This window comes from Eucyclogobius newberryi, unplaced genomic scaffold, assembly GCF_026437365.1.
Source record: "Eucyclogobius newberryi isolate DKJ021-1_F unplaced genomic scaffold, fEucNew1.0.hap1 SCAF_21, whole genome shotgun sequence".
NCBI lineage: Eukaryota > Metazoa > Chordata > Actinopteri > Gobiiformes > Gobiidae > Eucyclogobius > Eucyclogobius newberryi.
In genome coordinates, this window is record NW_027315846.1 from 28899548 (window position 1) to 28918226 (window position 18679).

At 44.6% G+C, this 18679-nt stretch overlaps 1 protein-coding gene across 3 annotated transcripts in view; it reads left to right on the plus strand.

Annotated features, from left to right (window-relative positions):
* LOC140370223 (protein NLRC3-like) overlaps positions 1–4794 on the plus strand; it is a 300708-nt gene extending 295914 nt beyond the window's left edge. For all 3 annotated transcript variants that reach the window (XM_072457277.1, XM_072457278.1, XM_072457279.1), the window contains 2 exons: positions 1226–1269; positions 3982–4794. In XM_072457277.1, the coding sequence (XP_072313378.1) occupies positions 1226–1269; positions 3982–4529 (592 nt within the window). In that variant the 3' untranslated portion in view covers positions 4530–4794. The remainder of the gene's footprint in view (positions 1–1225; positions 1270–3981) is intronic.
* Positions 4795–18679: the final 13885 nt, after the last annotated feature.

The following is an 18679-nucleotide window of genomic DNA, read 5'->3' on the forward strand; positions in this document are numbered from 1 at the left end:
TGTGGGCCTGTTGGTCACTGTGTGCCCCGTAGGTCACTGTGGGCCCTTTGTGTCACTGTGGTTCCTGTGGGTCAATGTGGGCCACTGTAGGTCCGGTGGGTCATTGTGGGCTCCGTCCGTGTGGGTCACTGTGGACCCCGTGGGTCACTGTAGGCCTATAGGGTAATTGTGGGTCACAGTGGGTCCCGTGGGTCACTGTGGTTCACTTTCGGCCCCGTGGGTAACTGTGGGCCCTGTGGGTCACTGTGGGTTACTGTGGGTCACTGTGGTTCCCGTGGGTCACTGTGGGCCCCGTAGGTCACTGTGGGTCCTGTGGGTCACTGTGGGCAATGTGTCACTGTGGGTCCCATGGGTCACTGTGGGCCCGGTGGGTCCCTTGGGTCACTGTGGGCCCGGTGGGTCCCGTGGGTCATTATGGGCCCCGTGGGTCATTATGGACCCCGTGGGTCATTATGGGTCCGGTGGGTCCCTTGGGTCACTGTGGGCCCCGTGGGTCATTATGGGCCCCGTGGGTCATTATGGGCCCCGTGGGTCGGTCATTATGGGCCCCGTGGGTCAGTGTTAAAGGGGCAATGGACTATTTTTCGGTGATTTGAGCAAGCAGGCGGAAGTGCACATGCCACTCCCCCGTGCACATGCCACTCCCCCGTGCACATGCCACTCCCCCGTGTGGACTGATACAACACACACATGCTTTTGTTTATTAGCGCGACGGAGCGCATCACATCGCTCGTCTCCCGAAGATTTCCGTCTTCTTCTGAGTCAGCTCGAACTGTCTTTCTCCGTCTTCATTTTGTCCCGTACACTGAGGGAACTATATTATGATAGATCAATGCGCTTAGACACGGGGAAACGTGCTGCTCTCGGAGGACGAGCCGCACGAGGCTGCAGGTGCAGTAGGTGCGTTTTATGATTGATACGTGGCAGGACTAATGGACCGTCCACGTCACCAGGAAATAAGACTCCATTCAACCTTTAATAGACATGGCTAATTCACAACACCAGTCCCCAGAAGGGCATTTAACAGCTCAGATTGACACTAATTGCAATATTAAATGACAACAATAAAAAAACAATAAATACAGTTACAACCGACTTATATATAAACATTGAAGGGCGTGTACCACAGGTTGAGAACCTCTGTCAGCTTCTACAGAACAAACCTTTCATCTCACATGAAGTGAAAATCCTCTGTGAAAAACACTGATGTGTGTGTTTCTTTCAGACTGAGGCCCAAAGGAGAACGATGGATGAATCCCATCACGAGATGTAAGTCTGACTTAAGTCATTTCACACTGGTTAGTTTTATGATCTTATTTCTGACACAAACAGCACTTTAATACTCCACATGATTCTTATGATTGAACAGACTTTACTGTTGTTTTCTCATTGGCTCTCTCTCTCTGTGGGCGTGGCCTCAGACTGTGTCCATCACTGAACACAGAGTTATTAAGACACTGACACAGACACAGCTGTTTGACTCAGCACAGGACTGTCTACACACAAGCACAAGTGACTGTGGATTCATATAGAGACATTTGAAAGGAGAAAGTGTGTGTCATGAAGCACAGAGGAGTGAAGCAATGTGTGTAGTGACGTCACACTGAGCTTTACTTTGTCCACTGCACCAACAAACTACTGACAATTCAACTGGTGCGTTCAGACCGGTGCGGCAAAAGCGTCCAGTTACATTCAAAGTCTATGTAAACGCGCGTCGAGCACCTCCTGCGTTTTTGCGGCGCGGTTTCCGCTTATTTGCGGCGCGATTCGCCGAGGAGCGCGGCGAGGCGAAGCGCGCTTTTGCGTTTTCCGCTCGAGACGCTTTGACGGGCGAATAAGCTTCAATGCATCAAAACGGTTCGCCGCAAATAAGTTCAGAATTTTGAGCTTTTCTGCTGCGCGGCGGTGCAGCAGCCAATCGGAGATGACGCTCCGGTGACGTACGTACACATTTCACCCGAGAAGAACCGGCACACAACAATGGCAGACGACTATAATATATATAGTTATTTACTGTCCTATTTTTCCACAAAATAAATTATTTTATATTATAAAATGTGTGTCCTGTTTACATGCACGTTCTTCATATATATAATACTGGGAAGTCTGTGGGAAATTCAGTGGCTATTTAAAGATGTACTTATTTAATTTACCACAATTTAAGATCATAAACAAAAACAAACAAGGACAAGATGAGATAATCCTTTATTAGTCCACACAGTGGGGAAATTTAAGTGTTACAACGCACAAGTAGGTGCAGAAGTAAAGAGAACAGAGAACTTAAGAGAAGCTTCTCACTGTTTTATTCATTTAACTTTATCTTATTCAGTGTAAACAACATGACATTTGGGCTCAATCTGTGAACATGTGGTCTTTGCTACAACACTTTATCAAAAACACTTCTCTGTGTTGTGGACGTCCAGTCCTCTGTGTTGTGGACGTCCAGTCCTCTGTTGTGGACGTCCAGTCCTCTGTGTTGTGGACGTCCAGTCCTCTGTGTTGTGGACGTCCAGTCCTCTGTTGTGGACGTCCAGTCCTCTGTGGTGTGGACGTCCAGTCCTCTGTTGTGGACGTCCAGTCCTCTGTGGTGTGGACGTCCAGTCCTCTGTGTTGTGGACGTCCAGTCCTCTGTGTTGTGGACGTCCAGTCCTCTGTTGTGGACGTCCAGTCCTCTGTGTTGTGGACGTCCAGTCCTCTGTTGTGGACGTCCAGTCCTCTGTGGTGTGGACGTCCAGTCCTCTGTGTTATGGACGTCCAGTCCTCTGTTGTGGACGTCCAGTCCTCTGTTGTGGACGTCCAGTCCTCTGTTGTGGACCTGAAGCTGCTGGTGATTGTCCTGTAGAAGTGGCAAGAAATCTGAATAATAAAACAAACAAATAACTATAGAGCCTAAATGTAGTTTACTTGTACTTTCATTAAATATACCACAATCAAATTTAAAATGGTAACGCTATGAAAACTATGTTTAATTTTTACTATCTATCTACTTTTCATTGGTTTTATACACAACCACAAGCACATACACAGCACATACACAGCACATACACAGCACATACACTTTATTATTGCGCTCAGACATGAATATTTGTGTACTGACCTGATGGACAGATGGACAGGCGTCTGTAGTTGTTGTCCTGGTACATGTCCGCGCACCAATGCGGGAAACAAGTCATCAAACAGGACCCGGACAAACAAAACTACAGCTGAGAGCGATGTTTATCCAGTCTTGAAGCAAATGATGTTATTGACTCAACTCGGATCACTGGTGGATCCAGACACGCCGCCGAGCGTCTCTGTTTTTGGGCTTTGAAAAGCAAATACGCAAAAGGCACTTTCTCAACTTTGATCCGCCATTAAAGAAGCCAGACTGACCACACCTCCACTGCACTGACCACACCTCCACTGCACTGACCACACCTCCACTGCACTGACCACACCTCCACTGCACTGACCACACCTCCACTGCACTGACCACACCTCCACTGCACTGGCCACACCTCCACTGCACTGACCACACCTCCACTGCACTGGCCACACCTCCACTGCACTGACCACACCTCCACTTTACTGGCCACACCTCCACTGCACTGACCACACCTCCACTTTACTGACCACACCTCCACTGCGCATGCGCACGCGGCAAACGCGCATCTGCTTACTATATTTCGGCTCTGCTCCTCTGCGTCGAGAACGCGGCTTATTTGCGTTTTTCTTCATACGTACTTGCGTCCAACTTCGCCATAACGCGCGAATAGGCGTTTGCGGTTTGAACGGGACATTACACTCAACATATCATGAAACACACTGGATTGGTGCAACAAATAAATATAGAAATGAGAATCATAAATCAATTAAATCCTGTACATTTGAAGAATAAATAGAGTCAAATAGTTGTATCATGAAATCCTAATAAAGTGTGTCTCCACATGTTGAGACGCACAGGGGACTAACTGCTGCTGTGTTGTGTCTTCTGTCCATCAGATTTCTGTGATCTCACTCTGGATCCAAACACAGCTCACAGAGAACTCAAACTGTCTGACAACAACAAGAAGGTGACATGTGTGAGAGAGAAGCAGCTGTATCCACATCATCAGGACAGATTTAATCACTGGCCTCAGCTTCTGTGTGACACTGGTCTGACTGGTCGCTGTTACTGGGAGGTCCAGTGGAGTGGAAGGGTTTTTATATCAGTGTCTTACAGAGGAATCAGAAGGAAAGGAGACAGTGATGACAGTTTGTTTGGATGGAATAATCAGTCCTGGAGTCTAGAGTGTTCTGAAGGTGGTTTCTCTGTTCGTCATAATAACAAACCCACCTTCCTCCCTCAGTCCTGGTCCTCCTCTTGTGGGACAGTAGCAGTGTTTGTGGACTGTCCTGCTGGCTCTCTGTCCTTCTACACAGTCTCCTCTGAGCGACTGATCCTCCTCCACACCTTCAACACCACATTCACTCACTCTCTGGTCCCTGGGTTTAGGCTCAGGACTTATGACTCCTCAGTGTCTCTGTGCGCTCCGACAGACTCGCTCTAATGTGTGTGAAATAAAACATCTGTACAAACAAAAGACATTTATTTTAGAGTTTATTTGACAGAAGAAAACAAACTTCAGACATCGGCCTCACACAAGTGTCTGTTTTGAACAAATCACACTGTTTTAATAAAATATGATCTTTGCAAAATAATAAACCACAATATGCAGTGAGTAAAGAGATTTTTTTGTTTTTTTTTACTTTTAAAATTGTGTTCAGAAAATGTGATGAACAACAATTGAATCCTAAAATGCTCCACAGTTCAGTCTTTTTGAAATCACTTATAACATGTTTTTTATTTTTTGTTCACATTTGATGCAAACATTGAAAACACATTTGTATTGATCCTATTATTAATTTCCTCATGTTTGTTTTTAGACTCTTTTATGTCATTTGTTCATTATTACCCACATTAGCAAAGTATTTGTTGAATTCATTTGCTGTGTCTTTTGAGTTTCTGATCACTATGAGATCCTTCTAAAACAACTTTGAATATCACTTTCCATGTCTTTTGCATATTGTGTCTCTGTTGTTCAAGTCACTTATGATAATATTCCTTCTTACTGTTTCTAATTATACTTCCATTTTCTGCCTCTTTTGTTCTCTGCGTTACAAGTTCTTTATATAGTACTTTTTCTTCTTTTCACATGTGTTTTCTATTGCTTTGGTTTTCCATGGCTTTGTTTTATAAATCTCCTTTATCTTGATTTGTTGCAGGACAGTTGTTATGATGCAGCTCAATAAATCTGTGCAGGAAAGCATCATGTGCCACATCCACGTCTGTAGTTGAGTCACTTTCACTCTTTGAGCACAAAGATCCTTCTGGAATGTTTCCATGTTTTCTGCCTTCTAAGTTTAGAGTGAGTCTGTGTCTGATTTCTCTTCCTAAAGACATTTTGAAACACTGTAAATACGGGCAGGTGGTCACTTCTATCACAAATGAACAGAGCCCTCCAAATGTTTCCTTCTGTTCTGTCAGTAAAAGTATGATCTATCAGTGTTGGCGTTTGCCTTGTTATCGGGCTTCTCTTATTGACATGGAATTGATCAAATCTGTGTTTTTTTCTGTTTAAGTGGATTTACCAAGTCTATATTTAAGTCTCCACGGGCTATTTTGACTTTGTCTGTGCCCGTCTTATTCAACATTTCTTCAATTTTATCGTTAAAGGTGGTCACATTTGTTCCCGGTGGTCGACACACACAACTAAGTATTACATGTTTTAAACACAGAGAAAGGCTGTTTATTCCAGCCTTTATTTTGGACAGCACATATAAAGCTGTACACATTCCCGGTGCTCAGTCCGCGCTGTCACCATGTCAGTCTGTGTCTGCGACAGAGAAGACATCTGAATCTTTACATGTCTTTATGAAACAATGATTGCACCTGAGAGGAAACTCAACTTAAATGACTCAAATGATCCAACCCGACCCTGTGTCGAACCTGACCAGACACGGACTTCCCTTTATTAATGAACAGACAGCTTGTTCTTAAGGGTCCCCCTGTTTAAATAAATGAAATAATCTCTGTGTCAAACCGTCCGGCGCCTCAGGAGGGGGAAGCAGTTCCTCACCAACACCGTTTACGGTGCGGGTGGAGGCCTGCTGACCTCGACTGGGGATGTCGTCGGAAGGTGGAAGGAATACTTTGAAGATCTCCTTAATCCCTCAGTCACGTCTTCAGAAGAGGAAGCAGAGACCGGGGACTCAGGGGCTGACCATCACCCAAGCTGAAGTCACTGAGGTTGTTTGCAAACTCCTCGGTGGCAGGGCTCCGGGGGTGGATGTGATCCGACCTAAGGACCTAAAGTCTCTGGATGTTGTTGGACTGTCTTGGTTGACACGTCCCTGCAACATTGCGTGGCGTTCGGGGACCGTGCCTCTGGACTGGCAGACCGGGGTGGTGGTCCCTCTGTTCAAGAAGGGGGACCGGAGGGTGTGTTCCAACTACAGAGGGATCACACTCCTCAGCCTCCCGGGTAAGGTCTATTCCAAGGTACTGGAGAGGAGAATCCGACCGATAGTCAAACCTCGGATTCAGGAGGAGCAGAGTGGTTTTCGTCCCGGTCGTGGAACACTGGACCAGCTCTATACCCTCCATCGGGTGCTCGAGGGTTCATGGGAGTTTGCCCAACCAGTCCACATGTGCTTTGTGGATCTGGAGAAGGCTTTCCACCATGTCCCTCGGGGTGTCCTTTGGGGGGTGCTCCGGCAGTACGGGGTCCGGGGCCCTTTGCTCAGGGCTGTCCGGTCCCTGTATGACCGGAGCAGGAGCTGTGTTCGCATTGCCGGCAGTAAGTCAGACCTGTTCCCAGTGCATGTTGGACTCCGCCAGGGCTGCCTTTTGTCACCGGTTCTGTTCATAATTTTTATGGACAGAATTTCTAGGCGCAGTCAGGGGTCGGAGGGTGTCCGGTTTGGGGACCACAGGATCTCATCTCTGCTGTTTGCAGACGATGTTGTCCTGATGGCTCCATCAAACCCGGACCTGCAACATGCACTGGGACGATATGCAGCCGAGTGTGAAGCGGCTGGGATGAGAATCAGCACCTTCAAATCCGAGCCCATTGTTCTCAATTGGAGAAAGGTGTCTTGCCCTCTCCAGGTGGGTGGGGAGTCTTTGCCCCAAGTGGATGAGTTCAACTATCTCGGGGTCTTGTTCACGAGTGAGGGAAGGATGAAGGGTGAGATCGACAGGCGGATCGGTGCAGCGGCTGCAGTGATGCAGTCGCTGCATCGACTGTTGTGGTAAAGAGGGAGCTGAGTCGAAAGGCAAAGCTCTCTTTTTACCGGTCGGTCTACGTTCTGACCTCACCTATGGTCATGAGCTTTAGGTAGTGACCGAAAGGACAAGATCGCGGATACAAGCGGTCAAAATGAGTTTCCTCCGCCGGGTGGCTGGGCGCTCCCTTAGAGATAAGGTGAGGAGCTCGGCCACACGGGGGGAGCTCAGAGTAGAGCCGCTTCTCCTCCACGTCGAGAGGAGCCAGCTGAGGTAGCTCTGGCATCTGTTCCGGATGCCTCCTGGGCGCCTCCCTGGGGGAAGAGGCCCCGGGGAAGACCCAGGACACGCTGGAGAGACTATGTCTCTCGGCTGACCTTGGAACGCCTCGGGATCCCCCCGGAGGAGTTGGAGGAAGTGTCTGGGGAGCAGAAAGTCTGGGAGTCCCTGGTTAGACATTCCACACACAGTTTTATCAGCAGAATAAGAGCTTGATGTGTCACATTCTTTGTTTTTTTTTCATTTGTGCCTCTGTTGCTGATCTTATGAGTATATAAGCGCTTTTCACAACTACAGGGCAGAATTTACATTCACAGTAAACCTCACAAACAATAGCATGCTAACAGCGCACTTCCTGCTTTGTGGAGGATAAAAACGAAACACAATAGGACTGTAATGATATTGGAAATATGTGGAAAAACTGCCATGACGTCAACATGGTTTTGGAAGTGGAAAATTCCTGGGTAAAATCTGCGCTAACGACCTGGAAGGAGCTGATCAAAACATACAAACTAAACTAAGAGGACTACACCTAAGAGGACTGCATATACCTAAGAGGACTACAAATACCTAAGAGGACTGCATATACCTAAGAGGACTGCATATACTTAAGAGGACTGCATATACCTAAGAGGACTACATATACCTAAGAGGACTACATATACCTAAGAGGACTACATATACCTAAGAGGACTACATATACCTAAGAGGACTACATATACCTAAGAGGACTGCATATACCTAAGAGGACTACACCTAAGAGGACTGCATATACCTAAGAGGACTACAAATACCTAAGAGGACTGCATATACCTAAGAGGACTACAAATACCTAAGAGGACTACAAATACCTAAGAGGACTACATATACTTAAGAGGACTACATATACCTAAGAGGACTACATATACTTAAGAGGACTACATATACTTAAGAGGACTACATATACCTAAGAGGACTACAAATACTTAAGAGGACTACATATACTTAAGAGGACTACATATACCTAAGAGGACTACAAATACCTAAGAGGACTACATATACCTAAGAGGACTGCATATACCTAAGAGGACTGCATATACCTAAGAGGACTACATATACCTAAGAGGACTACAAATACCTAAGAGGACTACATATACCTAAGAGGACTACAAATACCTAAGAGGACTGCATATACCTAAGAGGACTACAAATACCTAAGAGGACTGCATATACCTAAGAGGACTACAAATACCTAAGAGGACTGCATATACCTAAGAGGACTGTATATACCTAAGAGGACTACAAATACCTAAGAGGACTGCATATACCTAAGAGGACTACAAATACCTAAGAGGACTGCATATACCTAAGAGGACTACATATACCTAAGAGGACTACATATACCTAAGAGGACTGCATATACCTAAGAGGACTACACCTAAGAGGACTGCATATACCTAAGAGGACTACAAATACCTAAGAGGACTGCATATACCTAAGAGGACTACAAATACCTAAGAGGACTACAAATACCTAAGAGGACTGCATATACCTAAGAGGACTACATATACTTAAGAGGACTACATATACCTAAGAGGACTACATATACTTAAGAGGACTACATATACTTAAGAGGACTACATATACCTAAGAGGACTACAAATACCTAAGAGGACTGCATATACCTAAGAGGACTACATATACCTAAGAGGACTGCATATACCTAAGAGGACTGCATATACCTAAGAGGACTACATATACCTAAGAGGACTACAAATACCTAAGAGGACTACATATACTTAAGAGGACTGCATATACCTAAGTGGACTACATATACCTAAGAGGACTACATATACCTAAGAGGACTGCATATAGCTAAGAGGACTACATATACCTAAGAGGACTGCATATACCTAAGAGGACTACATATACCTAAGAGGACTACAAATACCTAAGAGGACTACATATACTTAAGAGGACTGCATATACCTAAGAGGACTACATATACCTAAGAGGACTACATATACTTAAGAGGACTGCATATACCTAAGAGGACTGCATATACCTAAGAGGACTGCATATACCTAAGAGGACTACATATACCTAAGAGGACTACAAATACCTAAGAGGACTATACTTAAGAGGTCTACATATACCTTAGAGGACTGCATATACCTAAGAGGACTACATATACTTAAGAGGACTACATATACCTAAGAAGACTACATATACTTAAGAGGACTACATATACCTAAGAGGACTACATATACTTAAGAGGACTACATATACTTAAGAGGACTACATATACTTAAGAGGACTACATATACTTAAGAGGTCTATATATACCTAAGAGGACTACATATACCTAAGAAGACTACATATACTTAAGAGGACTACATTTACCTAAGAGGACTACATATACCTAAGAGGACTGCATATACCTAAGAAGACTACATATACTTAAGAGGACTACATTTACCTAAGAGGACTACATATACCTAAGAGGACTGCATATACCTAAGAGGACTATACCTAAGAGGACTGCATATACCTAAGAGGACTACATATACCTAAGAGGACTACAAATACCTAAGAGGACTATACTTAAGAGGTCTACATATACCTTAGAGGACTGCATATACCTAAGAGGACTACATATACTTAAGAGGACTACATATACCTAAGAAGACTACATATACTTAAGAGGACTACATATACCTAAGAGGACTACATATACTTAAGAGGACTACATATACTTAAGAGGACTACATATACTTAAGAGGACTGCATATACCTAAGAAGACTACATATACTTAAGAGGACTACATATACCTAAGAGGACTACATATACTTAAGAGGACTACATATACTTAAGAGGACTACATATACTTAAGAGGACTGCATATACCTAAGAAGACTACATATACTTAAGAGGACTGCATATACCTAAGAGGACTGCATATACCTAAGAGGACTACATATACTTAAGAGGACTACATATACCTAAGAAGACTACATATACTTAAGAGGACTACATATACCTAAGAGGACTACATATACTTAAGAGGACTACATATACTTAAGAGGACTACATATACTTAAGAGGACTACATATACTTAAGAGGTCTATATATACCTAAGAGGACTACATATACCTAAGAAGACTACATATACTTAACAGGACTACATTTACCTAAGAGGACTACATATACCTAAGAGGACTGCATATACCTAAGAAGACTACATATACTTAAGAGGACTACATTTACCTAAGAGGACTACATATACCTAAGAGGACTGCATATACCTAAGAGGACTATACCTAAGAGGACTGCATATACCTAAGAGGACTGCATATACCTAAGAGGACTATACTTAAGAGGACTGCATATACCATGATCCTTTGAGCCAGTAGGATTGCACGGAGGTGTTTGAAAGCTGGGTGCTTCACAGAACAAAAAGTGCTAAAACTAAAACAAAACTATTGTCGAGTTAGTTTTGTCTGGACATTCTTTTTCATCATTCCACCAGGCTGTCGCACATGTGATCGACCACTGGAAAAAACGCCACAACTCGGCCCGGACCAAACAGAGATAAAGCCAAAACAAGATTTTTTTTTTCAAATGTGTGATTTTCGTTTTTTTGCAGAATGTGCTAGTTGAAGTTATGAATGAGCCCCTGTGTGCTTCAGATAACACTATTGGTTGTCTTAAACGTATACATTAAGCTGTTAAAATGTGTAGTTTTCGGGTCTTTTCCCAGTGCTCCTGGGGGCGTCACCTTTTTCTAGCCAACGTATGTTGATCTTTTTCCTCCAATCAGCTGCGAACCACATGGCTACAGCTACGTGTCCTCCGTGTTCTCCTCTCAGAGACATTATTCATTACTCCAGACTGTCTTCAGAGCTTACATTCCCTGGACTGCATTGCAATGGAACTGAGGTACTTTTACTCTAAAGTATTGCTTTAACGCTGTGTTTTAAGGTGGTTTCTTTAGCCTTGTGCCTCGGCACCGGAGAAGTCACAGTCTCTCCACAACCCCATGTAGCAGACACGGAGCAATGCTAAGCTAACACACTGCTTCAGTGCACTCTATATCATAAATACGGGCTTGAATTTAATGTGACCACTTTCTGAATAATTAACATCACGTAGTCTCTTGACACTAGCTGTTTTGGGACGGTATAATGTCTGTATCTTCGTGTTTTTTACTGTTTTTACTGTTTTGTTTCCCTTTTCAGCTTCCACTTTGCACAGCAGGTACTATTTATTACACATCATTTACTTCACTTCACTTTATTAAATGTACAATAAAGTGCAAATGCAGAATAGCAATTATAGATTGCTATAGATATTATTAGTATTATTTTGTCTTACGCTAGCTGTTTTTATTTTATTTTGTCTTTATTTTCCCCCTCCATTCCTTATTGAGAAATGAGAGGTTCTGTCCATAGGAGAGTTCTTCTATTAAGAGTATTTTTTTAAACTTCCTATAAGTTATCTGTCCTTTTCCTCTGTATCTTCCTGCGTTGCAACAATGAAATTTCTCCATGTGTGGACAATAAAGGAATATCTTATCTTATCAAATGTCACATGTCTTAATCTAATTCCTTCCCTCTCTCCGTCTGTCTTCTACAGATACACTTTCCCTCAAACCCTCTGCAGCCGGTCAGCACGGAGAGGAGCAACGCGCGCGGGGGCAGTGCGCCTCTGCGTGAGGGGTCAGCACAGAGCTACAGAATTTCGGCGCGATTTCTTCGTTTTTGCGGCGCGATTGGTGCGTTTTCTTAAGCTCTCGACGCTTTGAGCGCGCGTATGAGCCGGCCGATGCGGCTTACGCGACGCGTTCAGATATGTTCAGGTCTCTGCAGCTGAAGCGTAGCAGCCGCCGCAGCAGCCAATCAGAGCTGACGCTCCAGTGACGTACGTACGTACGTATTGCCCCTCGCATTTCCGGTATTCCCCGTGGAATTCCCCAAGAAGAGCCACTTTTTCCTTGCTCGTCAACAATGGCAGACGAAAGACTGATTGTGGCCGTGTGTGGGAGAAAGGAGCTGTACCATGTGTTCACGGTGGAACAGAGACAGAAACAAACCAAAAACGCGAAAACAGCACTCTCGATATCTGCAATTTTACACAATGAAAGGCCACACAGACAACAACTCCACTGCTCATGCGACAACACCTCTACTGCGCATGTGCGCAGAGAGCTCGAGCGCGCCGTACACGCGCCTGTGTACAGTGGCCGGGGCGTCGAGAGCGCGCGTCCACTGCGTAAACCTTTCAAATGTACACGCGCTCAAATTCTGCTTCGGGCGCGATTAGGCGTCTGCGGTCTGTACGTAGCTTTAGAGGCAGTTTTCTCAGTAAGAGGAATTCAGAGTTGTATACATTCAAATGACCACAACTTACTCAAATATTACTCAAAAAATGTCTCCCGGTAGACTTGTAACTGGTTTATGCACGGTCAGTCACATATTATATTTGGAAAGTTAATTCTGTCTTCTTTTTTTCCAAACAAATGTAACTTTTCAACAGAAACATTTCAGGTAAATAAGCTATCGCTGTGTTATTAGGAGAAAAGTTACATTTGTTCACAATGTACTTGTTATTGATCATTTTGCACTAAATTAATATGAATGACGGAAAACATGCTTCTTATGTGTATTATTGTAAGAAAAATCTAAATATTGTGCGGCCTTTTTTATTGGTGCCTAAAAAGCCTTCCCACAATATCTTGATGAATATCGTTGTGAGGTTCATACCAAAATAATATTGTACTTTGAGATTTGTAATCGTCACATCCATATATCCTTAATGGGGAATGCCAGACTTTCATCTCCTTGGAGACAGGCAGGTGGCAGACCCTCCCCCACTAGAAAAGGTGCATAATAGGCATTTTATTTATATCCTAACAACTCCAAACGGGACATTCTCGTCAAGCACATTTCTCCTCTTTTACTGGCAGAGGTCACAAACCAAATGTTCTTTGTTGATATGCATTCCTTTCCTCCCTCTCTTTCGTCTCCTTCACTCTCTTTTCCATCTCTTCTCACGTCATTAGCAAGCCGCCGCCTAATGAATTTCTTATCTGTAAGAATTCAGTTGTGATAAGCTTTATTGTTTTTTCGCTTCGCCGTTTTCCCCCGCTCTCCGAAGGCAGGGAGGTGTGTGAATGAAACAGAGTGACAGGCAGCTATTTAGACGCATAGAGGGCCGCCAGAGAGATCTCACCAGCCGCAATGCCTCCATATCGTGAAATATTTAAATGATGGCGCTTATTTAAATGTGTGAAAAGTTGCTGTGCTGGAAGAGTGGATGGCAGCGCGCTGGGACGGATGGAACATGGAGAGGCGTCAAGAACAGATGGTCAGACTGACAATGAAGACAGGACTGGAGAACCAAGGGCCATTACATAGTGTTTGGAAGGGAAGATTTTAAGTTTCTATGACTCCAAAATCATATAAAACAAAGAGTGGAGAGAATAGGGGTAAAGTGGGACATATTTTAGAAATTCAGTTTCTGTATTAATTTTTGTTTTCAATGAAATGTCTTGAATGTAATAATTTTTTAAAAGCTCCAGATCTATTTATACCAAAGTAAGAAAATATGTTTTATGTTGAATTTGTGTGGGGCACCGATCAGGTCTTCCCGTGGGCCCTCCACCTGCGGGAGGATCTGTAAGGGGCCGGTGCAGAGAGATTTGGGCAGCAGTCAAAGGCGGGGGTCATCTCTGGACACAGAAACTAGCTCTGGGGACATGGAAAGTCCCCTCGCTCGGGGGAAAAGAGCCTGAACTTGTGCGGGAGATTGAGCGTTTTGGACTAGATGAAGTCAGACTCCCCTCCGCACACAGCATGGGCTCTGGAAGCCATCTCCTTGAGAGAGAAAGGGGCTGTACATTGCCTGCAGGACGAGGTGGCGGGCGGGTGTGGGTTTACTTGAAGCCCCACAGCTTCATGTGTTGTAGTTCACCCCAGTGAACGATAGGGTCGCGACCCTGTGTTGGCCCATGGCCTGTATGACCGCAGCAGGAGGTGTGCTCATTAGCGGCAGTAAGTCAAACCTGACCCCAGTGCATCTTGGACTCTGCCAGGACTATGCCCTTGGTCACATCATGTCTGTTCATTATTGGGCACTCCCTAAGAGATAGGGTGAGGCAAGGAAAGTTTATTTGTAGAGCAAAATTTGTGCACAAGGCAATTCAAAGAGCTTCACACTCTGTTGAGAAGGCCATCAGCTGCAGACTTCCATATCTGCAGGACCTGTACGTTTAAAGGGCTCTGGGGCGTGCAGGTCGGATCACAGCCGACCCTTCTTACCCTGGACATGGACTATTTGAGCCACTCCCCTCAGGCAGGAGGCCACTCCCCTCAGGCAGGAGGCCACTCCCCTCAGGCAGGAGGCCACTCCCCTCAGGCAGGAGGCCACTCCCCTCAGGCAGGAGGCTACGGTCCATCCGGACCAGAACCTTCCACCGCAAAAACAGTTTCTTTCCCTCTGGCAACTCATGAATGCTTCTTAAACACTGTCACTTTAACTATAATCTAATCACTCACTGCACTGTTCACTTTCTACACTACATATATGTGACTGACCACGGGAAAAAACGCCCCAACCAAACTGAGATAAAGCCAAAATAAGATTTTTTTTTTCAAATGTGTGATTTTCGTTTTTTTTTTGCAGAATGCGCAAGTTGAGGTTATGAAGGAGCCCCTCCCCCTCCATGCTTCAGATAACACCATTGGTTGTCTTAAAAGTATACATTAAACTGTTAAAAATGTGTAGTTTTCGGGTCTTTTTCCAGCTCTCCGCTCGGGGCGTTACCTATTTCCAGCAGCGCAATGTTGTTATTTTTCAACCAATCAACTGGAAGCACATGGCTACTTATTCAGCTACTTATTCAGCAGCAGCTACGTGTTCCTCTGAGACATTTCATTAATTTCTCCAGACTTACTCTAGAGCTTATGATTCTACCACTACTACATCTATCAAATGCCTAAGACAAAAGTGCCCCCGGTCCTCATGGCGTTTGTTCCTGCGCTTGCCACTGAGTTCGGCTTGTTGTTCCGACCGGAGCCGGACGGAGCTAACCTAAGCTAAGCTAAAACCCTGCACTGTTGAGCGCTGTGAGATCTGCAGCACTGGACCCCTGCATTGCATTGCAACGGAACTGAGGTACTTTTACTCTAAAGGATTGTTTTAACGCTGTGTTTCATGGTGGTTTGGTGTTAGTTTTAGTGATTTTATTTATTAACACTTTTGCCGCTGAGTTCGGCTTGTTGTTGTTCCGACCGTAGCCAGACGGAGCTAAGCTAAAATGCTGCAGCACTGTTGAGCACTGTTTAGCGCTGTGAGATCTGCAGCACTGGACCCCTGCATTATAGGAGATCCATTTGCAACGGAACTGAGGTACTTTTACTCTAAAGGATTGCTTTAATGCTGACTTTTGGGGGTCGAGCTAGGCTACCGGAGCCGGGCGGAGCTAAGCTAAGCTAAGCTAAAACGTTGCTTCAGGCTGGAACTGTTGAGCGCAGACTAATAGGAAATCATCGATAAATAAGGCCTCTAATATTAAACGGACAATGCACGGACGGCAAAGGAGTGGGTTTGAAGTTGTGGCAAAACAAAGAATGAAATAGATGAGAATGTCACAGTCACTGGCCCAGTGCATCTAACATTGGCAATCTACTCATATATTAGCTAAAGCTGAAATTTTATTTTTAAATTCAAACTCCGACTTCTGGATGGTAGAGATGTGATTTGTTAACGTGAAAATAAAATTTCACTTAACTTTGTGTTTGTGTAGATTGTTACTGTTAGCGATTAGTGTAATAAACATTACTTAATTCTAAGATTTTTCTGAATACCAAAAACAGTCAGTGTGACAGTGTGAGGAGGGGAGGGGCTTATCTCAATGAGATGCAAATGAGCACATTGTCCAACCTTGTGAGCCCAGGTCAGGAATGTTTGAGCCCCGTTTTCTCAGTAAAAGGTTTTCAGAGGTGTAACATTCAAGTGACCACAACTTACTCAAATATTATCAGATGTGCATGAGTGGGACATCATTGGATAGCTTTGAAAGTACACTTACGGAATCTAAAAAAATAAAAGCCTATTTTGTATTTTTATTCTTATTTTTTATCTGATAACTTATTGTTATTCTTATCCTATAGCAGATTTAATTTGTTCCACTTATGACTTATTCATTGTTCATTGTTTTATGTTGCACCGAATCACCAAGACAAGTTCCTATGTTTGTGAATTTTGTTCATTGACAATGGCAATAAACCCTTTCTTATTCTGATTCTGATTCTGATTCTGATTCTGATTCTGATTCTGATACAACCCTAACCCATGTCTCGGGTAACATAGGTTTTGGGGAACATAGGTCTGACTCCACACATGCCCAGGCCCCGGATCATGCTCTGTTTCTGTTCTGGCTATACCACGCCATTGGTCCAGCTCCAGATTAGATTCATCTGTAGAGGAGACTGGGAGAGGGAAAGAGTGATTATGGCGTATTTACGGGAGATTACTGACAATATTACAAAAACAATTGCGGAACTGTGTGTTTTGAAATCCAAGAATGGAGAGTTGGACACCCAAGCTGCAATGGCCGAGGAGGTGGTCTCTGACATGAGGGACACCGTCTCAGCTTTACAAACGAAGGTGGCGGAATTGACAAATCAGGTGTGTGTTGGACAACCTGGACAAGCAAGAACGTAGACGTAATTTGCGCTATTCCAGAGGACACTGAACGTAAAAATATGTGGTCGACAGTGGTGGGCCGTCAGGGCAAGCAAGGCTTTCTCTGCTAGCCTAAACATAATCAGAATGTAATTTTAATATATATATATATATATTTTTTTCTTTTTTTTCCCACAAATATTTATTACATTATTCCCCAGAGTAAGAGTTATACTCTTCATTTCATGTCTTTCCTCTTGGTTGCACTGCTTCTGCCCCAGGTTGAGATTTGGAGGCTGGTCTAAAATCTGACCTCTGACCTTCAGACTCAACAGAGCTGGTGCTTGTAGCTTAAAGTGAATGGAAATGAAAATGATGTGTCAACCAATCAGCTTCAGAGTTGGCTCTTGCACGTCTGCTGCTGTTGCTCAGGAGCAGCAGGTGCATCACGTGCACGTCTTCTGATCGGATCACCAATATTGAGAAGCAGGTCTTATGGGCGGGGCTATGCAGAACCTCAGAAACTCTGAATGAGGAAACGAAAGTTACGACTGTAACTACGGTTCTATTTCATCCCTACTGACCGCCAGAGGCGGTGCATAAAGCACTGGATGATCATCCTTGCGCATACACAGGTCGAGAATTAATAACAAAAAAGTCACCTTTGACCCCCGATGGCTCACATGAGTCTATATAGTCACGTGACACCGGGAGCTCAGTCCCTAGAAACTTTCTCGCAAAGCACGAGAATTCCGAGGGACCGGATGCTCTGGCGGTCATCTGGGATTCATAGAACTGTAGTTACAGTCGTAACTTTCGTTCTATTTCATCCCTACTGACCGCCAGAGGCGGTGCATAAAGCACTGGATGACGAATACCAGCAGGGTCCCGATGAATAGACAAAACCATACCTCAATGGGACGCAGAAGAGTGTTGCCGGAGAACCTCTTCCAGCGGTTGTGGAGAAACCACATTCACTCTGTAGAATCTTGCAAAGGTATTCGGGAATGTACAAGAGGCCGCCCCACAGATCACGTCCAAGGACACCCCGTTCATAGCCCTCAGAGGCGACTGTTGTTGTGATTTTGGGCCTTACAAAAATAAATTGAATTGAATTGAAATAGCGGCCCACGAAGTTGAGAGCCCCCTTGTGGAGTGGCACCTCACCCCGGACGGCAACGGTCGCCCTTGTCGAGCATAGGCTTCCGAGATTACATCAAAAATCCAGCGCGCAAGACGCTGTTTGGACAGAGCCTGGCCCTTGCGCGGGCCGGCGAAACAAACAAACAGGCTCTCAGATTTGCCTATCAATGCTGTAGCACACACATATGCCTCAAGTGCACAGAACACAGCTGTTCGGCGGCAGATCCCGCACCAAAACGTGCCAGTTGTAGCGGCCGGTTGTGCCCCTCCGACAAAATCACCTTTGGAACAAAATCCATATTCGGCCAAAGGGAAACCCCAGAATTGTCAGGGTGCCACCGAA